Source organism: Salvelinus sp. IW2-2015, linkage group LG32 (genome assembly GCF_002910315.2).
Source record: "Salvelinus sp. IW2-2015 linkage group LG32, ASM291031v2, whole genome shotgun sequence".
NCBI lineage: Eukaryota > Metazoa > Chordata > Actinopteri > Salmoniformes > Salmonidae > Salvelinus > Salvelinus sp. IW2-2015.
The window spans coordinates 8,684,650-8,710,082 of NC_036871.1; the positions used below are offsets into that span (position 1 = coordinate 8,684,650).

Here is a 25,433-nt window from a genome sequence, read left to right on the forward strand (position 1 = left end):
TCTGCTACAGAGGATACGTTCATTAGAGTTACCATCCTTGGAAATTGCAGCCCAAATAATTGCTTCACAGAGTTCAAGTAACAAAGAAACTAAAGAAACCACTACTAAAGGACACCAATAATAAGAAGAGACTTTCTTGGGCCACCGTGTCTTTGTGAGACGCAAAGCAGGTGAAAGGATGATCTCTGCATGTGTGGTTCCCACCATGAAGCATGGAGGAGGTGTGGGGGTGCTTTGCTGGTGACACTGTCAGTGATTTATTTAGGATTCAAGGCACACCTAACCAGCATGGCTACCACAGCATTCTGCAGCGATAAGCCATCCCACCTGGGACTATCATTTGTTTTTCAACAGGACAATGACCCAAAACACACCTCCAAGCTGTGTAATGGATATTTGAACAAGAAGGAGAGTGATGGAGTGCTGCATCAGATGACCTGGCCTCCACAATCACCCGACCTCAACCCAATTGAGATGGATTGTGATGAGTTGAACCACAGAGTGAAGAAAAAGCAGCCAACAAGTGCTCAGCGTATGTGGGAACACCTTCAAGACTGTTGGAAAATCATTCCTCATGAAGCTGGTTGAGAGAAAAATAAAGAAAAACCCTTGAATAAGTAGGTGTGTCCAAACATTTGACTGGTACTGTAAATGAGATATTTCTGGAGTTCATTTTCAATACATTTGCAAAAATGTTTAAAAACATGTTTTCACTTTGTCATTATGGGGTATTGTGTGTAGATGGGTGAGAAAAAAACCCAACTTAATCAATTGAATTCAGGCTGTAACACAGCAAAATGTGGAATAAGTCAAGGGGTATGAACACTGTCTGAGGGCAGTGTATATACAAAAGTATGTGGCCGCCCCTTCAAACGAGTGGATTAGTCTATTTCAGCCACACCCGTTGCTGACATGTGTATAAAATCTCCATAGGCAAACATTGGCAGTAGAATGGCCTTAATGAAGAGCTCAGTGACTTTCAACGTAGGACTTTCATCATAGGATGGCACCTTTCCAAAAATTCAGTTTGTCACATTTCTGCCCTGCTTGAGCTGGCCCGGTCAACTGTAAGTGCTGTTACTGTGAAGTGGAAATGTTTAGGAGTAACAACGGCTCAGTTGCGAATTGGTAGGCCAAAGAAGCTCACAGAATGGGACCGCCAAGTGCTGAAGCGCGTAGTGTGTAAAAACAGTCTGTCCTTGGTTGCAACACTCACTACCGAGTTCCAAACTGCCTCTGGAAGCAACGTCAGCACAAGATCTGTTCATCGAGAGCTTGTAAACTCCTCGCCATTCAGAAGCTTCATGAAATGGGCTTCCATGGCCGAGCAGCCGCACACAAAACCTAAGATCACCATGTGCAATGCCAAGCGTCAGCCGGAGTGGTGGACTCTGGAGCAGTGGAAACGCGTTCTCTGCAGTGATGAATCACGCTTCACCATCTGGCAGTCCAATGGACGAATCTGGGTTTGGTGGATGTCAGGAGAACGCTCAATGCCCGAATGCATAGTGCGACTGTAAAGTTTGGTGGAGGAGGAATAATGGTCTGGGGCTGTTTTTCATGGTTCAGGCTAGGCTCCTTAGTTCCAGTGAAGGGAAATCTTAATGCTACAGCATACAATGGCATTCTAGACAATTCTGTGCTTCCAACTTTGTGCCAACAGTTTGGGGAAGGCCCTTTCCTGTTTCAGCATGACAATGCCTCCATGCACAAAGCGAGGTCGATACAGAAATATTTTGTCGAGATTGGTGTGGAAGAACTTGACCGGCATGCACAGACCCCTGACCTCAACCCCATCAAACACCTTTGGGATAAATTGTAATGCCAACTGCGAGCCAGGCCTAATTGGCCAACATCAGTGCCCGACCTCATAAATGCTTGTGGCTGAATGGAAGCAAGTTCCCGCAGCAATGTTCCAACATCTAGTGGAAAGCCTTCCCAGAAGAGTGGAGGCTGTTATAGCAGCAAAGGGGGGACCAACTCCATATTAATTCTCATGATTTTGGAATGAGAAGTTCGACGAGCAGGTGTTCACAAACTTTTGGTCATGTAGTATATTTGTAAGCAGGGACACGATCAATATGGACACCATCCAATGTGCATATGCTTAAATCATCATACTTTTAGCTGCATTCAATACTAATTTCAGGTCAAGAYAGTTTTTCTGTAATACGATGAAGGCAGACTGTAGTTCAGATAGAGCCTGGTCAACCGTGGGGGCAGTAGCACACACAACAGTATCATCGGCATACAAGTGCAGGTTACAATTTTTTACAGACAAGTCGATATTGTTAATGTAAACAGTAAAAACTACAGGACCCAGAATCAACCCCTGCGGGACACCTTTCGTAATATCCAGGAAACCTGATTTAGATACACATTGAGTTCTATCTGTCAAGTTATTTTGAAACCAGTTACTATATATACAGTTGAAGTCGGAAGTTTACATACACCTTAGCCAAATACATTTAAACTCAGTTTTTCACAATTCCTGACATTTAATTCAAGTAAAAATTCCCAGTCTTAGGTCAGTTAGGATCACCACTTTATTTTAAGAATGTGAAATGTCAGAATAATAGTTGAGAGAATGATTTATCACATTCCCAGTGGGTCAGAAGTTTACATACACTCAATCAGTATTTGGTAGCATTGCCTTTAAATTATTTAACTTGGGTCAAACGTTTTGGGTAACCTTCCACAAGCTTCCCACAAAAAGTTGAGTGAATTTTGGCCCATTCCTGCTGACAGAGCTGGTGTAACTGAGTCCGGTTTGTAGGCCTCCTTGCTCGCACATGCTTTTTCAGTTCTGACCACAAAATATCTATACGATTGAGGGCAAGGCTTTGTGATGGACACTCCAGTGCCTTGACTTGTTGTCAAAAAAGGAACATGACAGGCACATGACAACCCACTTGGAGATTGCCAAAAGGCACCTAAAGACTCTCAGACCATGAGAAACAAGATTCTCTGGTCTGATGAAACCAAGATTGAGCACTTTGGCCTGAATGCCAAGCATCACGTCTGGAGGAAACCTGGCACCATCCCTACGGTGAAGCATGGTGGTGGCAGCATTATGCTGTGGGGATGTTTTTCAGCGACAGGGACTGGGAGACTAGTAAGGATCGAGGGAAAGATGAACGGAGCAAAGTACAGAGAGATCCTTGATGAAAACATGCTCCAGAGCCCTCAGGACATCAGACTGGMGCGAAGGTTCACCTTCCAACAGGACAACAACCATAAACACACAGCCAAGACAATGCAGGAGTGGCTTCGGGACAAGTCTCTTAATGTCCTCGAGTGGACCAGCCAAAGCCCGGACTTGAACCCAATCAAACATCTCTGGAGAGACCTGACAATAGCTATACAGCAATGCTCCCCAACCAACCTGACAGAGCTTGAGAGGATCTGCACAGAAGATTGGGAGAAACTCCCCAAATACAGGCGTYCCAAGCTTGTAGCGTAATATCCAAGCCAAAGGTACTTCAACAAAGTACTGAGTAAAGGGTCTGAATTCTTATGTAAATGTGATATTTTATATTTGTATTTTTAATACATATGCTAAAATTACTACAAACCTGTTTTTGCTTTGTCATTATGGGGTATTGTGTGTAGATTGATGAAAAAACTAACAAATTAATATATTTTAGAATAAGGCTGTAATGTAACAAAATGTGGAAAAAGTTTAGGGGTCTGAATACTTTCCGAAGACACTGTGTATATATATATATATTGTTTTATACAATTTCCATTATTTCATTGTGAATAAAAAAATATCAGCTGGCGTACACCCAGAAACATGTATTTTATGTGGAGGTGCTGACTAATAGCGAATAAACTATACAAATAAAGAGAGTCGCACACACTATAAATGAAAATAATATTGATGAGATTAAATAGTAGTGATGAGCGATTAGTGCTTTTTGAGGTTGGTTTGATTTCAGTTCGATGAATAAATTATCAAAGTGATCGGTTTCAAATATTTTTTCAAACAATAAATGCACCATGCATTATGTGGGTTGAATGCTGTAACAACACAGAATAAAATAATGAATACAAGTTCTGTGATGTTAGTGATTGACCATTTATTAACCATAATTTATTCACATGACTTTAATAAAATATGTCAGTTGTTGTGTTTATTACATTTGTTTAATTTATGACTTTATTATTTCATTCCAAGTCATCATCTCATCTCTATAGAGCTGCTGCCTGTGCTGTCTGACAAAATCACWATTTTAGTAGTTCTTCACAGTAAATAAGGCATGCTTTTATGGCTGCTGAATACKAACTATCAATCATTTAGATCATGTATTTTCATGTAGAGACACCTCACATGCCAACTGCTCTCGAATCGTTGTCCCTCTTGCACATTCATCTCTCTTTTATGTAGCAGGCATAAAAGAAACACAGACCAGACAAATAGGCGTACAAGGGATTATGGTCATTGTAGTTAATTACCACATTTAAAGCAGAATATTGGCCTGTTGGAAACTACATCACACAGTTCGGGCTTGATCGGACTTATCTCTAGAGAAACTGCCACTGCGCACCTCAGCTCACAGAAAAAAACCTAAGGAAATAGAATAATTGAACCCACATCGCTCAATTAGTCGCCAAAATTGCAGTTAATGCTCAGCACTATTAAATAGAAATGCGATTTTTACAATCCACTTATCATCATTATAAAATACACCCGACCATGCATGCAGTTCCCACCATGTAGACTAATAAAATTGTAATGGCTGTGCATAACATATGGAATGGAATCAGTAGAGGCTGGTGGGAGGAGCTATAGGAGGACGGGATCATTGTAATGGCTGCTGCATACATATGGAATGAATCAGAGAGGCCGCATGGAAGGAGCTATAGGAGACGGGATCATTGTAATGGCTGTGCATAACATATGGAATGGAATCAGTAGAGGCTGGTGGGAGGAGCTATAGGAGGACGGGATCATTGTAATAGCTGGAATGAAAGAAATGAAATGGTATCAAACAGATCAAACATATGGAAACCACATATTTGACTCCGTTTTATTGATTCCATTCCAGCCATTACAATGATCCCGTCCTCCTATAGCTCCTCCCACCATCCGCCACTGAATGGGATACCTTTTGTATAGCCTACCTTTATTACTAAAACTGTAATGAAAATCTAATTATTGTCATTCATGTCCCATACATAGCCTACTTCTAAATTTCTCCCATTTTCCTTTGTGACCACAAACAACTTCAAGGACTGYACAAAATACAATACTGCTTTTAACGTTCAAGTTCAATAACACATTTACATTTCAAGTTCAATATGGCTTGTAAAGGTCTTCTTCTTCTTTGGTATTATGTCGGTCTGCAAACAAATGTCATAGGTGCACCTTCTGCATTGGCTGTGTGTCAGTTTACTATTTTGTGGTTTGAATTCATTACACTTTGTGATAAAATTGCCCTACCAACTAACCCGACAACAATTAAAACCTCATCACTATTCCACTTCTTTGGCCCTTTCTGATCCTGCACCAGACCAGCAGCCTGGGAGGACGGGACGCTATCGTTCTCTGCAGCTACCACCACAACATCTATCCTCATTACGTTCCATTCCTGCCCGTACAGTTGACAACAATGGTCATGAATGTCAACAAAACAACCTTACAGAAGTGCATGTTTTTCCTATCACTCTCTATTGACCTTGGCCTTGTCACAGGATCCTTCACGCTGGACCCATCTTCCTCTACTACTATCTTCTACCTAGCAACCTCAACCTGCTTTCCTCTCACKGGACACTTGTGATCTGCAGCACCATGGGTGCCACTGATACTACACATTCCCTTGTCTSATGTCCTCCGAAACACTTCTCATATCTAGGAATCTCCCTCTTACACACTGCTGCCACATGACCATAAGCTTGATAAATAAAACACCGCAATGGGTTCGGGACAAAAGCTCTCACGGGATAACTGATAACTTGAGGTTATCTAGTAAAAACTCTGCATCCAAACTCAGTAGTACAGAGAYTTTCTTCTCTGTTTCACCACACTCTCCTATGGGTCTGCATCGCACCAAACGCCGGGCYTCACAGACACCTGGAATCTTCAATTTCAGTTGACCCTCAACAACAAATGCCACGCCAGTTATCACTCCTTTCAATGGCGCCCTACTCCAGGGTGCGGAGCGACCTTTGGACGGCAGAAACGCAAAAACTCGACACGATTCCACTTCGAGTCACTTTCACCGACCCAACATTCCCCAACCTCTTCTCCACCCAACCTGACACCACATATGGATCAGCCATGTTCCATTTTCTTCTGCAGCACTCCATATTAATCTTAATATGTTCCACTCTCTTATTATTTTCCCTGCCTGCCTTCTTACCGACCTCAATGGGTTCCCTTGATTCCATCTTCAAGTCCAACAACCATTCGGGCCTACCCGCCATCTTGGGACTCCGCCGAGACAGCCAACACTTTTAAAGGTCAGTGATGTTCAAGGAAGGGAAACAAGGAAAGTAAGTAATTGAAGACCACAGTCCACAGTGTCTCATGAGAGAAGGTGACATCATGTCAGTGGATAGAAGGAATTGCGAGCCTGAGCTCTTAACGAAAACACCAGATTCATTCATACCTCTTTATTTCCGAGACTTTAAARGCCCACACCAGTAAAAATCCACTTGTCTAGCTGAAAGACGGTGGCCAGAGCTTACCCATGATTTACCCATCGTTTTAGTCAAAGTATGGTATATTTGGTCTTGAAGTGACAAAACCGAACTGCCCYCTTRGTGAAAATTAATGTCAATGATGTGTAAATTCTTCTTAGCCTACGTTGCGTTTCAGGGCTGGGTTTTGTTTTGAATGGTACCATCCACCAGCATGGCATTGTTAATTAATCAGAAACACCTGCAAATTTCACGAGTCGGGACTGAGCTGAGCAATATAATAGATTTGCCCTTCATTACGCACACCTGTCACCATCATTACGAGCAGCTGCTCAATATTGCACTCACCTGGACTCCATTACTTTGTTGATTTACCCCCTCTATATCTGTTTGTTCCCTATGTCAGCATTTTTCCCCTGTCCGTTATTTATTAAATGTTCACTCCCTGTACTTTCTTCTCATCTCTAGCATCTGTCCTTACAGAATGCTGACACCACTAAAGGAAGCATCAGGGAGGTGCCTCAGCTAGCTTGTCAGGCTTCCACGCCTTAGCTGGTTCGAGAGGTCTTCTTGCCTCGGTTGGCTCGGCAGGCGCCCACCCCATGTCATGCTTCAGCCGGCCCATCAGGCTCCCACGCCTCAGCCGGTTCGTCTGGCTCCCACGCCTCAGCGGGATTGTCAGGCTCCCACGCCTCTGCCGGCTCGTCTGGCTTCTACGCCTCAGCCAGATTGTCCAGCGGCCATGCCTCGGCCGGCCCATCCGGCTCGCCCAGGTGGGACGTAGAGGGGGGGTACTGGAGGGGGGGTACTAGAGGGGGGGTACTGTCGCGCCTGCTCCCCCTCTCTGGCGCTCGAGGGCACCAGGCTGTCCTTCATTACACACATCTGTCATCATCATTACACGCAGCTGCGCAATATTGAACTCCATTACTTTTTGAACACTGTCTGCACCTCAGTTTGATCCCTGTGTCAGCGTTGATGTCATTATTTTTCCCCTGTCCAGACACTGTTCCTGTTCTGTTTCATGTCCGTTGTTGTTGTCCATGTCCATTTTTGTTGTCCATGTCCGTTGTTGTTGTTCATGTCCGTTGCCCCCGTAAAAGGAGATTCCACAAACTTTTTTATCTATTTTGTGCTGTTGTTACATCAAGTTTTGGTGTTTCATGTGAAATGGGTTCAGGGTGTTGTTACAAATAATTTGTGGCTTGCATCATGAGCAAAGTCATTGTAGCCTATCATTCCACTTCCCCTAGCTGTGAGAACCATGCTATCCATATTACCGGAGCTTCATCTTATTCTTTCTATTTCTATGGCGGATTCGCAGCTGCAATTTATGGAAGATGACAAAACTTTGAAGATAACAATAGTTGGCAAAGTCAYTGATACTGGTTTCCCCTATCCATCTGTGGCGAAATTTTCCCTACATGCTTATGAGAAATCCAGCTGCAGAACCAGCCATAGGCTTGCTGGCTAATCTTTTGAATAAGGTGTAGCAACAACAGATAACATTAGTTGGCTAGATAAGGTTAGCATGCTAGGTAGCTACACTGACAGCTGTCAGTGGCCTACTTGTTGTTATTTCTACACTCCACAACATTCCCACCCCCAATTCGTGAATATGTACAGTGAGCACCATAATTCATTGGACAGTGACCATTTTTTTGTTATTTTGGTTCTGTACTCTAACACTTTGAGTTTGAAAGGATACAATGACAATGAGGGTGAAGTGCACTGTCAGCTTTTTACAGTTTGCTAAAAAGCACCTAAAAGAGCCCCAAGACTTCTGGAAAAAAGTATTGTGGACAGATGAGACAAAGATTAACATGTACCAGAGTGATGGAAAAAGGAAAGTGRGGAGAAAAAAAAGACATGCCCATGATCCAAAGCATACCACCTCATCTGTGAAACATGGTGGAGGGGGTGTTATGGCTTGGGCCTGTATGGCTGCCAGTGAAACATGGTGGAGGGGGTGTTATGGCTTGGGCCTGTATGGCTGCCAGTGAAACATGGTGGAGGGGGTGTTATGGCTTGGGCCTGTATGGCTGCCAGTGGAACAGGGTGGAGGGGGTGTTATGGCTTGGGCCTGTAATGGCTGCCAGTGGAACAGGCTCATTTGTCTTCATCGATGATGTGACTGCCAACAGAAGTAGAACAAGAATTCTGAAGTCTACAGAAATATTTTATCTGCTCAGATAAAACCAAATGCCTCAAAACTCATTAGTCGGCACCATCATCATGATGGCCAAAAAGTGGAAAATCCTTGACTGGCTGAGTCAATCACCAGATCTGAATCAAATTGAACATGCATTTTACATGCTGAAGAAGAGACTGAAGGCAATAAGTCCCCGAAACAAGCAGGAACTGAAGARGGCTGCAGTACAGGCCTGGCAGAGCATCACCAGGGAAGATACCCAGCATCTGGTGATGTCGATYCATCGCAGACTTCAAGCAGTCATTGCATTCAAGGGATATGTGACCAAATATTTMAACAATGATTACTTTATTCTACATTATGTCAAACTGTCCAATGTTMTTTGATGCTCGAAAATGGGGMGGGAGGGGYCTATGTACAAAAGCTTCTATAATCTCTAAACGGTTCATCCGATATGTATGAAAATACCCTCAAATTAAAGCTAACGGTCTGCACTTCACCCTCATTGTCATTGTATCCTTTCAAACTAAAAGTGCCAGAGTACAGAACCAAAATAATGGGCACTGTCCAATGAATTATGGTGCTCACTGTATAAGCAGCGTGCGTTCTTCTTCGGGGGTGGAACCTAAAGAACAATTTCTGCTATAGAACAGGAATTACGTTGAAATAGGGGCCGCATTGCCCTCTGGTGGGGGCCTTTAAGCCATCAGCATATGAGTTATTGCATCTGAGTTTGTTTAAAAGAGATGAGATCTCTAAAAACAGTCGATGGTTTGGAYGCCTTCTGGGGACAAAGTCTCCATTGAGTTTATGAATCAGGGTTGGTTTACTTTGGKAAGATATGTGCACATAATTATTTGATTAATTTGTCATTAACAATAACATCCAGATGGCCATTTAGTTCTCTCTGTGCTTTGGGATTTTTGGCTCATGARAGGAGGAAATATTAAGATGCAATGATGTATGATAGCGCTGTACTGTCTCGTATCATAAAGCATAGCAAATTGTGATCGTCTACATACAACATTCTGACAGTCATAAATAACAAGTACCATTCATCCCAAGGTTGGACTGAGAAGTGAAACCTTTTCATCCAGCCTCCACCACCTGATGCTGTGTATGTACTGCATCAGATGAGCTCTTTATGATGGAACTATTTCGGCATTAAGACATTTAGAGTAAAAGGTTGCATTCTTAAAGGGATAGTTCACCTGAATTACAAATATACTTCATAATATGGATTCATGCAGGGTCGGACTGGGACCAGAAATCAGCTGGGCATTTCTGCACACCAGACAATTTTTGTTGATGTGTGAGGAAAAAACACCAGGAAACGTTGCACACTTTCATTAATGGGCAGTTCTACTGAACAACTTGCACAGARGTTCTCAGGACCTTTTCAAATGTCCAAAATCACCTGGTCTAATGCATCCTTGTTTCATATTTCCAACTATAGTTTGGAGCCAAGGGAAACCCAGGAGACTGTTTGCCAGGAGAAAGATTTCACCCCATCAGGGACAACACTGTGTCGCAGTAAGTTGTACATATTGTATTTTTTTAAAAATGTAACCTTTGTTTAACTAGGCAAGTCAGTTAAGAACAAATTCTTGTTTACAATGACGGCCTAGGAGCAGTGGGTTAACTGCCTTGTTCAGGGGCAGAACAACATATATTTACTTTGTCAGCTCGGGGATTTGATCTAGCAATCTTTCGGTTACTGTCCCAACGCTCTAACCACTAGGCTACCTGCCGACCCTAAAACTCTATCCCCTTTAAATCTATAGCAGGAACAATGTACTAAATCATGGTTAAAGATGTTGAGAGGACAAACTGTGTGGCTCAGTTGGTATAGCATGGCARTTGCAAGGCCAGGGTTGGGGGTTTGATTCCCATGGGTGACCAGTATGAAAATGTATGCACTCACTACTGTAAATTTCTCTAGATAAGACTCTGGTAACTGTCAAGGACCGGAACTTTTTAAGTAGAATAATTACTGTAGGAAGAAATTAAACCCGAAATTGATCAATCTCAAATGTAATTGTCTAGATATAAACATGAATTACTTCCCTTAGTCATTAACTAACTTCGCAATCATCTATGGGAGTTTTTCCTTATGAGAGTCAGACGAGAGGCTACTGTGACAGCTGAAATCGTAATAGTGATTTAGCTGTAACTATAGTTGTGTAAATTATAGTATTGTAAGGCTGACGGTAAAAATATGGATCCATCGACACTGCAACTTAGACTCAAGGTTTAATCAGTGTGTTATAACATCTTTCAGGGGACAAATAAAATAAAAGGTAAAATCATATGAGCAGAGAGCGAGGCACAAGACGCGTGGCCTCAAATCCCACTGCTGGCACCAAATGTAAGGCAGACTAAAGAATAGATCCATGGACACGGTGACTTCAATATTACACTCATGGGGACAAATACAATGAAAGAGCGAAACACCTGGCACGAACTCTAAACTGAACAACTCCCAGCAAACCCTGTTCTTTATACACTGCTCCAAAAAATAAAGGGAACACTTAAACAACACAATGTAACTCCAAGTCAATCACACTTCTGTGAAATCAAACTGTCCACTTAGGAAGCAACACTGATTGACAATAAATTTCACATGCTGTTGTGCAATGCTGGAGGTCATTTTGCAGGGCTCTGGCAGTGCTCCTCCTGCTCAAAGGTGGAGGTAGCGGTCCTGCTGCTGGGTTGTTGCCCTCCTACMGCCTCCTCCACGTCTCCTGATGTACTGGCCTGTCTCCTGGTAGCGCCTCCATGCTCTGGACACTACGCTGACAGACACAGCAAACCTTCTTGCCACAGCTCGCATTGATGTGCCATCCTGGATGAGCTGCACTACCTGAGCCACTTGTGTGGGTTGTAGACTCCGTCTCATGCTACCACTAGAGTGAGAGCACCGCCAGCATTCAAAAGTGACCAAAACATCAGCCAGGAAGCATAGGAACTGAGAAGTGGTCTGTGGTCACCACCTGCAGAATCACTCCTTTATTGGGGGTGTCTTGCTAATTGCCTATAATTTCCACCTTTTGTCTATTCCATTTGCACAACAGCATGTGAAATTTATTGTCAATCAGTGTTGCTTCCTAAGTGGACAGTTTGATTTCACAGAAGTGTGATTGACTTGGAGTTACATTGTGTTGTTTAAGTGTTCCCTTTATTTTTTGGAGCAGTGTACTAGAGCCAGAGRATTCGCTATCAAAAATAAAAGTCTCACAATACAGGTCCCCCAGTAATAATGCCTCAATTACTGATATGGGGTGTTCAAACATATTTCCCCCTGTGGGTGATGTTTCAGAAACACAAGCCTGAGCCTGCAGCTCCTGCCCGGCGGTGTGGTCGCCTGATGGAGAGCTGTCTCTATCATACCTCCTGCTGTGACCCCTGCGCCTCTTGCCGCTGTCGCCTCTTCAACACCGTCTGCCACTGCTTGAGACTGGGCCTGCACTGTCCCAAGAAGACCTAGACACACACACACACACACACACACACACACACACACACACACACACACACACACACACACACACACACACACACACACAGACACCCATTCACCACATATATATACACGCACACAACTACCACTGAACTGTCCCCAAGAAGACCCCCTACAGGCAAACACACATACTACACACACTCACACAAACACATACACTGAGTGTACAAACACCTGCTCCTGCTCTTTCCATGACATAGACTGACCAGGTGAATCCAGGTGAAAGATAGGATCCATTGTTGATGTAATTTGTTAAATCCACTTCCATCAGTGTAGATGAAGGGGAGGAGACGGGTTAAAGATGGATTTTTAAACCTTGAGTCAATTGAGACATGGATTGTGTATGTGTGCCATTCGGAGGGTGAATGGGCAAGACAGAAGATTTGTGCCTTTGAACGGGGTATGGTAGTAGTTGCCAGGCGCACCGGTTTGAGTGTGTCAAGAACTGCACCGCTGCTGGGTTTTTTCACTTTCAACAGTTTCCCGTGTGTATCAAGAATGGTCCACCACGCAAAGGACATCCAGCCAACTGGACACAACTGTGGGAAGCATTAGAGTCAACATGGGCCAGCATCCCTGTGGAACGCTTGCTACACCTTGTAGAGTCCACGCCCCGAKMAATTGAGGCTGTTCTGAGGTCAAAAGGGGTGCAACTCAATATTAGGAAGGTGTTCCTAATGTTTTGTACACTCAGTGTATCTCTCTCATAGAGACTGGAAGAGATCACACAGAGTGACTTACTTCACAGATATTCATGCAAAATTAATTTAGACCTCATGAATGACAGATTACATATGTGTGTCTAGACGTTGTACGAATTCATTGTGGGRGTGAAACAGTATATGTTTCATGTCCTTTCCTACACAACTATATTAATTCTGCTTTTGTATAACTGTGCACCTCTGCTAGATTCTGGGTCATGTTGATCCAATGCTAACCACAAAAAAAGAAAACATAAACTTGTGACAAACATCCTCTCCATATTTTTTCTCTTGAATATTTGTTAGCCTCACTCATCCTCTTCGTATTGCTATTCTCACCAGTTATCCCTGCTGGCAAAAAATATTGCTCTCTGCTCAATAATAGCTTTTGCCGCTGTGGTCACATACATTTTTAAATGACTAGCAAACTCCCCGGTGGATTAAGGTGGATAAGAGGTAGTGAGGAAAATAACAGTTCAGAATGCAGACAATGAGTAGTAATGAAGGATAYCAACCCACAGAAATGTGTTCCAAGTGAACATAACAACAACGCCGAACACACCTCAACAGAACCCTGGAATGGTTTGGGAAGAAATGCCGGACTGTTCTGGAGTGGCCAGGGAAGACACCAGATCTGACTCACGTCCATAACATATGGCGAGAGCTGACAACAGCAGTTGGTGGAGGGCACCCTGTAGCAACTGATAATGTAGTAACTGCCAATAATGTAATAGTTGCTAATAATGTAATACATTGCCTATAGTTAAATAAGTATGCTGAAAGTATGACGTGATGAAGTTTCTGCACATAACGTAATAATACAATTATTATGACATTATGCGTTACATTATAAAGTGGTTAAGAAAACTGCAATAATGTAATAACTAAAATCACTCTTTCTTTAATGGCATGCCTATTAAGTGTCACACACTTGAGGAACACTTCGTTTTTTAGTTTTTATTTGCACCAAAGAAAACAAGGGATAGACAACAATACAGATAAAAACTAAATCAAACGGAAAAAACTGCAGGTGTGGTTGGAAGCCCACGGGCTTATATGAAAACCACACTTCAGGTTGTTTGCATTTGCATCTAGACTTGCAAGGGGGGGGATACTATTGCACTTAAGTATTCACACCCCTGAGTCAATACATGTTAGAATCACCACATTTCTTGCATTAAACTCTGTAACTGTTTTAAAGTCACCATTGGCCTCATGGTGAACCCCATGAGCGGTTTCCTTCCTCTGAGTTTAGAAGGATGCCTGTATCTTTGTAGTGACTGGGTGTATTGATACACCATCCAAGTTGTAATTAATAACTTCATTACAACTATGTACTCAAGGAATACTTTTTTATTTTTACAATCTACCAATAGGTGCCCTTCTTTGCGAGGCAATGGAAAACCTCTCTGGTCTTTGTGGTTGAATTTTGTGTTTGAAATTCATTGCTCGACTGAGAGACCTTACAGATAATTGTATGTGTGGGGTACAGAGATGAGTCCTTACAACATACAACTTACAACTTAAGCACATTTTTACTCCTGAACTTATTTTGGCTTGCTATATCATTACCACATCTTACAGTACTTATACGCGGAACAAGACAGAGCTCGGTTTGTTGTTTTGGAAAGTTAGTTGTTTTGGAATGTTTTGAATGTCTATTGAAAACATTTGGCTACTAGCTACTTTTTGAGTTTGGATCCCGCGACGTGGTTGGCATCAGTTGCTGGGACCACTACTATCTGTCCAGGTCTGAGGAGTTGTTTGGCATAGCAGCTAGCCTCTCTGTGTCACGCCCTGACCTTAGTGAGGCTTTTTATGTCTCTATTTGGTTTGGTCAGGGTGTGATTTGGATGGGCATTCTATGTTCTGTTTTCTATGTTTTTGTATTTCTATGTTTTGGACGGGTATGGTTCTCAATCAGGGACAGCTGTCTATCGTTGTCTCTGATTGGGAATCATACTTAGGCAGCCTTTTCCCCTTTTGTCATTGTGGGAAGTTGTCTTTGTTAGGGGCACTATAGCCCCTGTAAGCTTCACGGTCGTTTTTCTTATTTATTGTTTTGTTGACGACATTTTAACAAATAAAAGAAAATGTACGCTCACCAAGCTGCACCTTGGTCTTCCTTGAACGACGGCCGTGACACTCTGTCACAGGTTTGTCATTATTGATTGTTAACAATATTTTTCTCCACCTCTCCCACACTAACTTAACAAAATTGAAACTTGTAATGCTTTTCTTTCATTATTTWTTTTTTTATGCATGAGTACAATGGCTCACTGTTTGTTGTTGGCACTCCCTGCCTAAGATTACCCACTTTGCGAATTAAGTAATCATTCAAATATTGGCAACATCAAATGTTTTTTTCATGAATAAGCCATCTGAGTTGATGAAAGATGGAGATCTAATTTAAAGTACTTTGTTTTTTTGATCTTGGCTTCATAATACAGTTTATTCTTATTTTTGTTTCTCATTTCTCAATTTGCAGTAAGTCAGCCAGTAAGATTTGCAGCCAAACTTATTAGTCACTCCTTTTGTCCCATCTCTTTCAACCATACCGTTTTTCAATTCTTTATCAATCAAGCCTTAACAGTTCTAACAGTCCGTTTCTTAACAGGTGCATGTTTATCAATATTTGGAAGAAGCAATTTCATAAATGTATAACGTGCAGCGTCTGGATGCTCCTCATTAATCACATCAGACCAACAAATATTTTTTAACATCATCCACATAAGAGTCACCAGCAAAATCTTTTGTATGATCTCTTATACACGATTTTAGGCCCAGCTTTAGGAACTTTGTCTTTCCTGGATATAGCCACTATATTGTGATCACTGCATCCAATGGGTACGGATACAGCTTTAGAACAAAGTTCWKCAGTATTAGTAAAAATGGGATCAATACATGTGAATGATTTTGTTCCTGTATTGTTTGTAAACACCCTGGTAAATTGATTAATAACCTGAACCAGATTACAGGCACTGGTTACAGTAAGAAGCTTCTTCTTGAGTGGACGGCTTGATGAAAACCAGTCAATATTCAGGTCCCCAAGAAAGTAGACAATAATATTTTTTGTACAATACAATTTGTAAGTCGCTCTGGATAAGAGCGTCTGCTAAATGACTTAAATGTAAATGTAAATAACAAACCTGGCATTGACAACTTAGATGGAAAGCTACTGAGGACGGTAGCTGACTCTARAGCCACTCCTATCTGTCATATCTTTAATCTGAGCCTAGAGGAAAGTCTTTGTCCTCAGGCCTGGAGGGAAGCCAAAGTCATTCCGCTACCCAAGAGTGGTAAAGCGGCCTTTACTGGTTCTAACAGCAGACCTATCAGCTTGCTGCCAGCTCTTAGCAAACGTTTGGAAAAATGTATTACAAATMAACAACAGACTTTCAGCATGCTTATAGAGAAGGGCACCCAACATGTACTGCACTGACACAAATGACTAATGATTGGTTTGAAAGWAATTGATAATAAGAAGATTGTGGGAGCTGTACTGTTAGATTTCAGTGCAACCTTTGATATTATTGACCATTACCTGTTGTTGAGAAAACATATGTGTTATGGCTTTTCAATCTCTGCCATATTGTGGATTCAGAGCTKTCTATCTAATAGAACTCAAAGMTTTTTTTTTWATGGAAGCTTCTCTAATGTCAAACATGTAAAGTGTGGTGTACTGCAAGGCAGCTCTCTTGGCCCTCTTTTCWATTTTTTGCCAATTAACTGCCACTGGCATTAAACAAAGCATGTGTGTCCATGTATGCTGATGATTCAACTATATATGCWTRAGCAACCACAGCTAAGTCACTGAAACCCTTAACAAAGAGTTGCAGTCTGTTTTGGAATGGGTGTCCAGTAACAAACTGSTACTGATCATCTCTAAAACTAAGAGCATTGTATTTGGCACAAATAATTCCCTAAATTCTAGACCTCAGCTGAATCTGCTAATGAATGGTGTGGCTGTTGAACAAGTTGAGGAGACTAAATTACTTGGTGTTACCCTAGATCGATGCAATGGCTGTAAAGARGGAGAGAGGTCTGTCCGTAATAAAGAGATGCTCTGCTTTTTTGACACCACACTCCACAAGTTCTTCAGAACCGAGCCGCACATCTTGCTGTTCATTGTAATCAGAGGGCTAATATTAATACTATGCATGCCAGTCTCTCTTGGCTAAGAGTTGAGGAGAGACTGACTGCATCACTTCTTGTTTTTGTAAGAAACATTGTGTTGGAAATTCCAAATGGTTTACATAGTCAACTTACTCACAGCACTGACACACACACTTACCCCACCAGACATGCCACCAGGGTTCTTTTCACAGTCTCCAGGACCAGAACAAATTCAAGGAAACATACAGTATTACACAGAGCCATGAGTGCAGTGCATGGAGCTCCCTTCCATCTAATAAAGCACAAGTGAAGAGCAGACCTGGTTTCAAAAAAACTAATAAAGCAACACCTCACGGCACCACGCCGTACTGACATGTATGTGTAACTGATAGATGCACACACGCACGCACACACACTACATGTAAATGTTTTTAAATGTATGTAAATTGTGAAGTATTTTGTCTGTAATGTCTTTTTCCTTATGTGTCGGACCCCAGTAAGACTAGCTGTCAACATTGGCGTCGGCTAATGGGGATCCTAATAAATCAAATCAAATAACAAAGTGGTTGAATACTTATTGACTCAAGACATTTCAGCTTTAAAAAATGTATTCAATTGTAAAAAAAAATATTATTTTTATTTTGACCAGTGACAAAACATCTTTATTTATCCATTTTAAATTCAGGCTGTAACACAACAAAATGTGGAGAAAAAAAATCCATCGGTGTGAATACCTTCTGAAGACACTGTAGAAAGGTACCATTATTATTAAGAGACAAGCTAATAGCAGAGCTACTGAGGCTAGAGTCCTGAGACAAAGTAGAAGAGCCTACTGAACGGGTCCACTCACAAGTAGGAGTTGAGCTAAACAAGCATGTAAAAAGGGAACCGGTTCAGCTGCCTACCAGGGGGAGATATTCAGGGATATAGCAGGGGATAAATTCTTCTCAAGCTAGATGCCTCCTCAGGGTTTTGGCAGATCAATCTGGACAAGGAGAGTACTTTGTACTTTTGACACTCCTTTTTGGTAGGTACTCATTTAAAAGGCTCCCATTTTGGTCTCACTTCAGCACCAGAAAGCTTTCATAGGACAGTCCAACAGATAGTGTGTGTGCCACGCACAAATATGGGGTCAGACCCTTGAATACACAACACAAGGTTGAAAGCAGCATTTGATCTAGCCYMAGCTAATGGGCTAAAGCTAAACGCAGACAAATGTGAATTCAGAAATAACCTTTTGGGTGAAAACTGACATGTGAAGGTGTTCAGATAGACCAGAGCAAAGTGACAGCCATCAAGAACATGCCACCGTCTACCGATCAAGAGGGTGTACAAAGGTTCTTAGGTATGGTTAACTATGTGGGCAAATGTGTACCCAATCAGGCAACTCACACACTGATGAGAAGACTACTGTGTAAAACTATCGAGCGGRGTTGGAACAGTAATCACCAGAAAGAGTTTGAGGAGCTCAAGGCATTAATCATAAAGGCTCCAATACTGAGGTTCTACAGTGTGATGAAAAGCGCAAAACCTAAATCTCAGCAGATGCCTCTAAAGCAGGTTGAGGGGAAGTGTTGTTACAGCAGTATGACACTAGATGGCGCCCAGTCGCATATGCCTCAAGGGCTCTGCTCAGATTGAGAAAGAGGCATTGTGACTGATGTATGCATGTGAGAAATTCCATTTGTTTATCTATGGTAAGACAGTGTGGGCCGAAACAGATCATAAACCTTTGGTTACTATTGCAAAGAAGGGTCTAGCATACACACCACCAAGGGTACATATACTGTTTCTGAAACTTCCGAAATATGACAGGCCACAGGCCAGGGAAGGAATTGTTGGTAGCAGACACATTGTCCAGAGCCTTTGACAGCTCAGAACCAACCCAGATATACGAGCAGGACCAGACCATACATGTAAACCTTATCAGAAAGAGTTGCTCAGTCTCAGATGAAATGTGGACAGTTATTTCACGTGCTGCTGCAGAAGATGAGGGTTWGCAAAAGGTGATTCAAGCCATAACATGCGGGTGGTCTSTACAAGCTATACCACACCCTTGATGTCAATACAGGGATGAGCTATCTGTACTTGATGGAATTCTGTTTAAGTGTTAAAAAATTGTGATACCAAGTGTTACAGAAAAACATGCTGATCAAACTACACAAGGGCCATCTAGGCATGGAAAAGTCAAAACGACGTGTAAAAAAACGTGTTATTCTGGCCCAAGGTGAATGCTGATGTAGAGCAGACAATTGGAGTCTGTGAAACATGCCAGAAATACAGGTCAAAACAGAGCAAAGAGCCAATGTGGGTTGAGGAAAACAAGGTGTTGAAACCATGGGGCAAAGATCTCTTTGCACTTGACGGCAAGAACGATGTTCTACTGATGGACTATTACTCTCATTACCCAGAGAGCTTTGCTGAAGGACACTACTGCTAGTCAGGMGATAACTCACATCAGGTCATTCTTTGCTCGCCATGGAGTCGTAGAGGTAGTCCGTACGGGCGCCTCACAGTTCAGCAGTTCAGCTTTCAGTGATTTTGCTAAACTGAACGGGTTCAAACATGTCACATCCAGCCCACTGTACCCACAYTGCAATGGGTTAGTCGAGAAAGGTGCCAAAACAGTAAAACTACTGCTTAAGAAAGCTCTCGACTCGAGGACAGATCCGAATCTGTCCTTTGTTAAACTACAGGGCTACTCCACTAAAACATGGTCTGRCTCATGCAGAGCTSTTGTTCAACAGGAKACTCAAAACTAGGTTGCCAGTACCCCTAGAAACAGAGAAGGATGACAAGGTCATTCTTAACGAACGGAGYGAAAAGAGTGAACGGAAAAGGTACTATGACAAAGGGTCCACGGTGATCAGTGCACTCAGTTCAAATGATAGAGTAAAAATGCATGATGGTGAAACCTGAAGCGCTGAGGCTCGTGTGGTGAAAACAGTGGCAACCATACAGGAGAAATAGGAGACGCTTGTGACATGTACCTGAGTGTGAGCAAACAGACAGGCAAGGGAGTGACATTACAAGTCAGACAATGTCAAGCCCAGACACTTCTGTGTCAGACCCACCAGGGCAGCCTGTTGAAGTGAGACGGACAGGGAGAGAAGTAAAAGCACCTTAGAGGCTGATTGAGTAAGAGTACATTTGTTATTTGAAATGCAGTGTGTCACTATGCAAAGACTTGTAACCGGGATTTATAGTGAATTGTTATTGTTTTGTCTTATACGGAAAAGGCATATCTTGATAAGGGGGATGTGGCATATTGTATCGGAGGTCGTACATCAGTTGGAGAGCGGGATATTCCAGCTCAATGCACTATACTGTATGGCTCCGGGTTAGCTTGAGTAAAGAATGACTTTTAAAGAGAAATAGTTTTCTTTAGTATTTCTTAGACAAGAAGTTAAAACAGTTGTGCCTTTAGATTGAGAAAATGAACAACTAAGGAAGAGTTTTTCAATTCTCTCATTGACTTCTCAAACCCCAAACCTCGGCCTGGTCTGTTTGGTCTGTTTCGCCAGCATTCCCAGAAGTCTRGTGATGTTGAGCCTCTGGGTTTAGAAACTCTGTGGCTCTATTTTAGGCTGGCTTTAAGGCGGCACTGGTGTCAAACGCACGTTCGTGGCCAATTTTGACCCGTTAAAGCCAATGCTCTCTATTTTCAAACTTTTGCACAAAGATTCATAATTTACCCGTCTTATATCGGCTCACTTGCGCTCAGATGGGCGGGGTGGAAATATTTGAGTTGTGTCCTTAAAAACGTAATGCAAAGTGCTAATTTCAGGCAGCACTGGTTGGGATATTTAAAACCAACCAAAAGCTGATTGATGCGGTAACATGGTTGATTATGGAATGAATTTTGACAGCAGAAATGCAGCCTATCCAGCCATGACGCACACTGCCCGAAAGCACATGGAACAACAGTAATGTGCTTTTGGTGCCTGAATACTTCACATTTAGAAACATAAAATAATGTTTTTCCCATTCCGTTTTATTTGATTAAAAACCAAGCATAGCCTCCCCTCTCAATGAAGACAGTTTTTTTTGTCCTACTCAAGCTTAATCACCGAAGCTCTATTAAAATATCAAGTTTGAGAGGAGTAAAACAGTGAGCTGACATTCCCTTTTTATCTACCTATTGTAGGCYGGCCTACATTATTTTAGCCATGCAGCTTCCGTTTTGGACGTGCATGAAACCCCCTCCTTGATGTAGGCTACGTGTATCCACGCCCATCATGATACGAGAGATGAGAACCTCTGTGAATACCAGTGAACCTCGTTTTTAAAAGTTATTTCCCTCTAAACAATTGCTTGTTTTCCGTTTCATATGTTCAAAACTCAAGCCCTCCGCAGGCTACCCTTACCCTAGGCCTACTATAAGGAAGGCTGGTACAACAGCAATGCATTGTCTTTTTTTAACCTGACAATTTTATGATACCATTACATTTTACATGTATTTCTTTCTGTTGTTGTTTAAAAAAAAAAAAAAGATTGGTTTTAATACAATTAAACGAAAACCAGCAAACTTATTAGAATTGTTCACCGCCCTGGTTTTATGGCGAGAACGTCCGTGGCGTGCCAACAATTCAACTTCTAGAAAAGTGTGAACGCGATCTGTAAGATGGTTCCAATGTGTTTATAAAACGTTGTAATCGGCAGCAGTTTAACAGAGTGGACATTCCCCCTTCCCCTTGATATTGGATATTTATACAGCTCCTGTGAAAAGTTAGTATGAGTGAACAACCATAGTCTACATTGCCTTGTCTGTATTATAAGCGCACGGGGAGCAATTATGGTGCCTGGAGCCTAACTGTATTGAGACATAGCCTATTTAAAACAATTTGTTTTATTAGAATTTGATTGCAATTATACGTCTTTTTAGGCCAATAGCCTAGTGAATTMAATCTTGCTTATTGACTACGTTTGGCATGTCCATGTCCAGACTGCAATTTACAGCAGGCGRCTATGTATTTATTTCCATATATGGGGCAGGCTATTTAAGGTCGATGTCCACGCCCCTGCAAAAAATCGAATGAGCACAATGAGCACATGAAAGACCTTAAATACACAACTTGAATCAACCACATATTTAGCCCTGGAGCAGGTTCTGATTGGTCAATGAGAGGCTAAGCCTCGACACACCCACAACTTGTTTATTCATCAAAACTCAGCACTTTCCAGCCAGCAACTGAGCCCATAATTATGGTTGTGAAAATAGCAACAATATTTCTGACACACCSCTAACCTATAGAGCTACCGCCAGCACTTAGATTTACCATTTGCTTTACGTTTGTTAAAATAGAGCCCCAAGTTTAACAAAAGTAAACCTTGAATTTGGAGGTTTTAAATATCACCCTGGTAGCCAAGTTGATCTATTTTAAGAAATYCCATTGGTTGGTGGATATAAAGTCTAAGATCTTTGATAGGCTGATGCGAAATATGTTACAGGAAATAAACACTGCCCCCTTGTCAGGTTAGCATAGAGCTAAATGTGCCAGGTTATGTAATGGGAACAGCTAACATGTAGCGTATTATCACGTACAACAATGTTGACAATTTCAATTGGCTGATGCGCATTTTGAGATGGAGAAAAACTTTTTCTAACGTTCGCAAGTATAGACCCAAGATGTTCCCCTACTGTTTATGAAATTTCCATCAGACCTTCACACACGCACACCGCACACGCACGCGCGCGCACGCCACGCACGCACGCACGCACGCACGCACGCACACGCACGCACACACACACACACACACACACACACACACACACACACACACACACACACACACACACACACACCACACACAACACACACACACACACACACACAACACACACACACACTTTACTCTGTGGAAAATAAGCAAAGTGTTGTCTGATAGGCATGAGACACACACAGTCACACATGATTAAGTCCCTCAGTTGAGCACCTGATTCCCCTTTTTGTTCGAGCTGGTCTGACGTACGTTTTGGGTACGCTTTCATTCTATTAGTCACACATCCCTCTCCGAGGCTTCATTCACACTGTGATATATACATTCACCAAGGGGACAGAGACCCCGTGCTCCACACCATAACTCAAATTCCCCACCCCCATTTACGTTAACGTTAAGATTTATTTACTCAAGWTTTCTGTCAAATGGTGTCATCTGCTCCCTCAGGACGAATGCTAACTAGAGAACCCRGCGGATCTGTGTGTGTGGCTGGCATTTTGGCACAAAAAAAAATCCCGTTGACAATGAAGTCCATGCATGTTTTATGGGAGAGGTTTATGAATCTAGAGATGAATAATGTTCTCTTTTCTCCTTTCTGCTGTTGTTTAGCTTTGCGGTCAGAGGCCATTGTATGAGTTGTATGCTAATCGGCTGTCTGGTTGTGAAAACAGTGTTTTCCCCTTGATCGACCCCAGAGTTCACACGGGCCATTGGATTTATTTATTACTTCAGCACTGTGGATGTTTTTTGTTGTTCAGTTTTCTGGTATTGCAAACCACATGCATCCTTAGTTTTAGGCAAACAATAAATTACTATGGGGAGGTGTGTCCCTTTCTGTCCAATGAGGTCATTTATGCGCAAGATTTCTGTCCCTTTTGGGCAACAATTCTCAGGAGCAACATTTCTGTAAAGCATCTTTAAAAACGTCCCTCTTATCTTYCTCATCATTTTTCAGCAGTTAAAGTTAACCTGCATGAACATTTGCAAATAAACAACTTTATTTTTTACAATAGAAAAAACAGATTCTCCAGATTACAATTAGTCCAATGATTTGAGTCAGGGAGAAAACCCAGATGCTGGATATAGGACATATGTAAATAGTCAAAAGCCATGGAAATTCTTACAAGTGTCAAATAGGAAGGGAAGGATTGTATGAGCATTAGTCATTGACAGAAAAGAGGGAAGTTGGACGAGAGACAAAGCCAAAGCTGCGGGTAGAACAAGAAGAGAGGGCCTGTTAACTAACTTGTCGTTTTGGAGAATGTCACTGTGTCCAGAGCTTAGCTTCAATGTGGACCATGGGTACTTGGAGGGGCTGGTACGAGGACTGAAGGCCGGGATACTGACTCGGTCCGACTATCACAACCTGGCCCAATGTGACACACTAGAGGGTAAGCTGAGGTTTTTGTATCGTGGAATGTTTTGTTTACCAATTAGGGTCTATAACKCACTGTGTCAGTTGCAGTATTTGGCTTTACGTATAGTACGTATAGTTTGCAATTACACAGATATCCATATATTGAGAAAGTCAGTGCAATGCGATGTTTTTTCACATTGCGGTTTGCTTGAATTCCGGCCTAAACTGTGGCAGACGTGTGTGCGCGTGGGTGCTTGTGTACATGGGAGCAAGTGTGTGTGTACTCCTCGTTAGTCATCATKATCCTCACCAAACAATGGAAGCGAGTTATGGGCAGTTTGACAGGGGTCAATTATAGTCTTTAAAATAGAGTGATAATTACCCATAACTTTAAAGGTTAACTTCCAGTCAACCACTGGAACTGACTGGAATTACAGATTTGGACAAGCAAAAGTCAATGTGACTTATGAAAGACATAAAACATAATTTCACAGTTTTACAGACAAYTAGAAATGCATACTTGTTTTATGTGTCTCGAAATATTTCTAATTGTGTCTTTGTCGTTGACCAAACGTGTTATCATTCTGCAATATTCACTTTTGGGTTTGTTATCATTCACCAACATTCACTATTGAATTGGCTCTAAAATAGTGAACTGGACCAAAATAGTATTTTCACACAGTGTTGAAAATACTATTTTGGTCCAGTGCTATAATTAATATTGCTACACCTAGGGGTACTCAGATTGTTATTGGAGTTGCCAGCACCACAAGGCACCCTCATGGKATCAATGGTTCAATCTCCTGTCCACATATGACCTGTGTCTTTTCACAATATCTCAATGTAGACATGAAGCTGCACCTGCAGAGTACAGACTACGGCAGCCTCCTGACCMCTGGGAACGAGGARCTGACCGTGTCTCTCATTGACCACAGACTGAAGGAGAACATTCTGACTGAGTTCCGCTGCCTACGCGCTCACTCCCTAGCGCCCCTCTCCACCTTCCTCGACTACATCACGTAGGAGTGTTCTAATAAATCCCTTCTGTCTGTCTGCCTATCTCTGTAGACCTGCCTGTCTGTCTGCCTATCTCTGTAGGCCTGCCTGTCTATCTGTCTATCTCTGTAGGCCTGCCTGTCTGTCTGTCTATCTCTTTAGGCCTGCCTGTCTGTCTGCCTATCTCTGTAGGCCTGCCTGTCTGTCTGTCTATCTCTGTAGGCC

The 25,433-nt window shown here is 42.2% G+C and overlaps 2 protein-coding genes across 2 annotated transcripts in view; both read left to right on the top strand.

Annotated features, from left to right (window-relative positions):
* The first annotated feature begins 7,252 nt into the window (after positions 1-7,252).
* Positions 7,253-12,284, top strand: asip2b (agouti signaling protein, nonagouti homolog (mouse) 2b). The gene is made up of 3 exons (XM_070436780.1): positions 7,253-7,418; positions 10,254-10,330; positions 12,117-12,284. Exons 1-3 carry the CDS (start codon positions 7,253-7,255, stop codon positions 12,282-12,284), a joined length of 411 nt encoding a protein of 136 aa, XP_070292881.1.
* An 11,757-nt stretch (positions 12,285-24,041) lies between these two features.
* atp6v0d1 (ATPase H+ transporting V0 subunit d1) overlaps positions 24,042-25,433 on the top strand; it is a 13,381-nt gene continuing 11,989 nt past the window's right edge. The window contains exons 1-2 of the mRNA XM_023977836.2: positions 24,042-24,246; positions 25,060-25,231. Coding sequence (XP_023833604.1) covers positions 24,117-24,246; positions 25,060-25,231 — 302 coding nt within the window. The 5' untranslated portion in view covers positions 24,042-24,116. The remainder of the gene's footprint in view (positions 24,247-25,059; positions 25,232-25,433) is intronic.

Excerpts from the sequence above, each read along its gene's own strand:
- asip2b (XM_070436780.1), top strand. The coding sequence starts at position 7,253 with ATGCTTCAGCCGGCCCATCAGGCTCCCACGCCTCAGCCGGTTCGTCTG. Across the intron at positions 7,419-10,253 it reads GGCCCATCCGGCTCGCCCAG|TTTGGAGCCAAGGGAAACCC; the intron begins GTGGGACGTAGA and ends TTCCAACTATAG. Across the intron at positions 10,331-12,116 it reads AGGGACAACACTGTGTCGCA|AAACACAAGCCTGAGCCTGC; the intron begins GTAAGTTGTACA and ends GTGATGTTTCAG.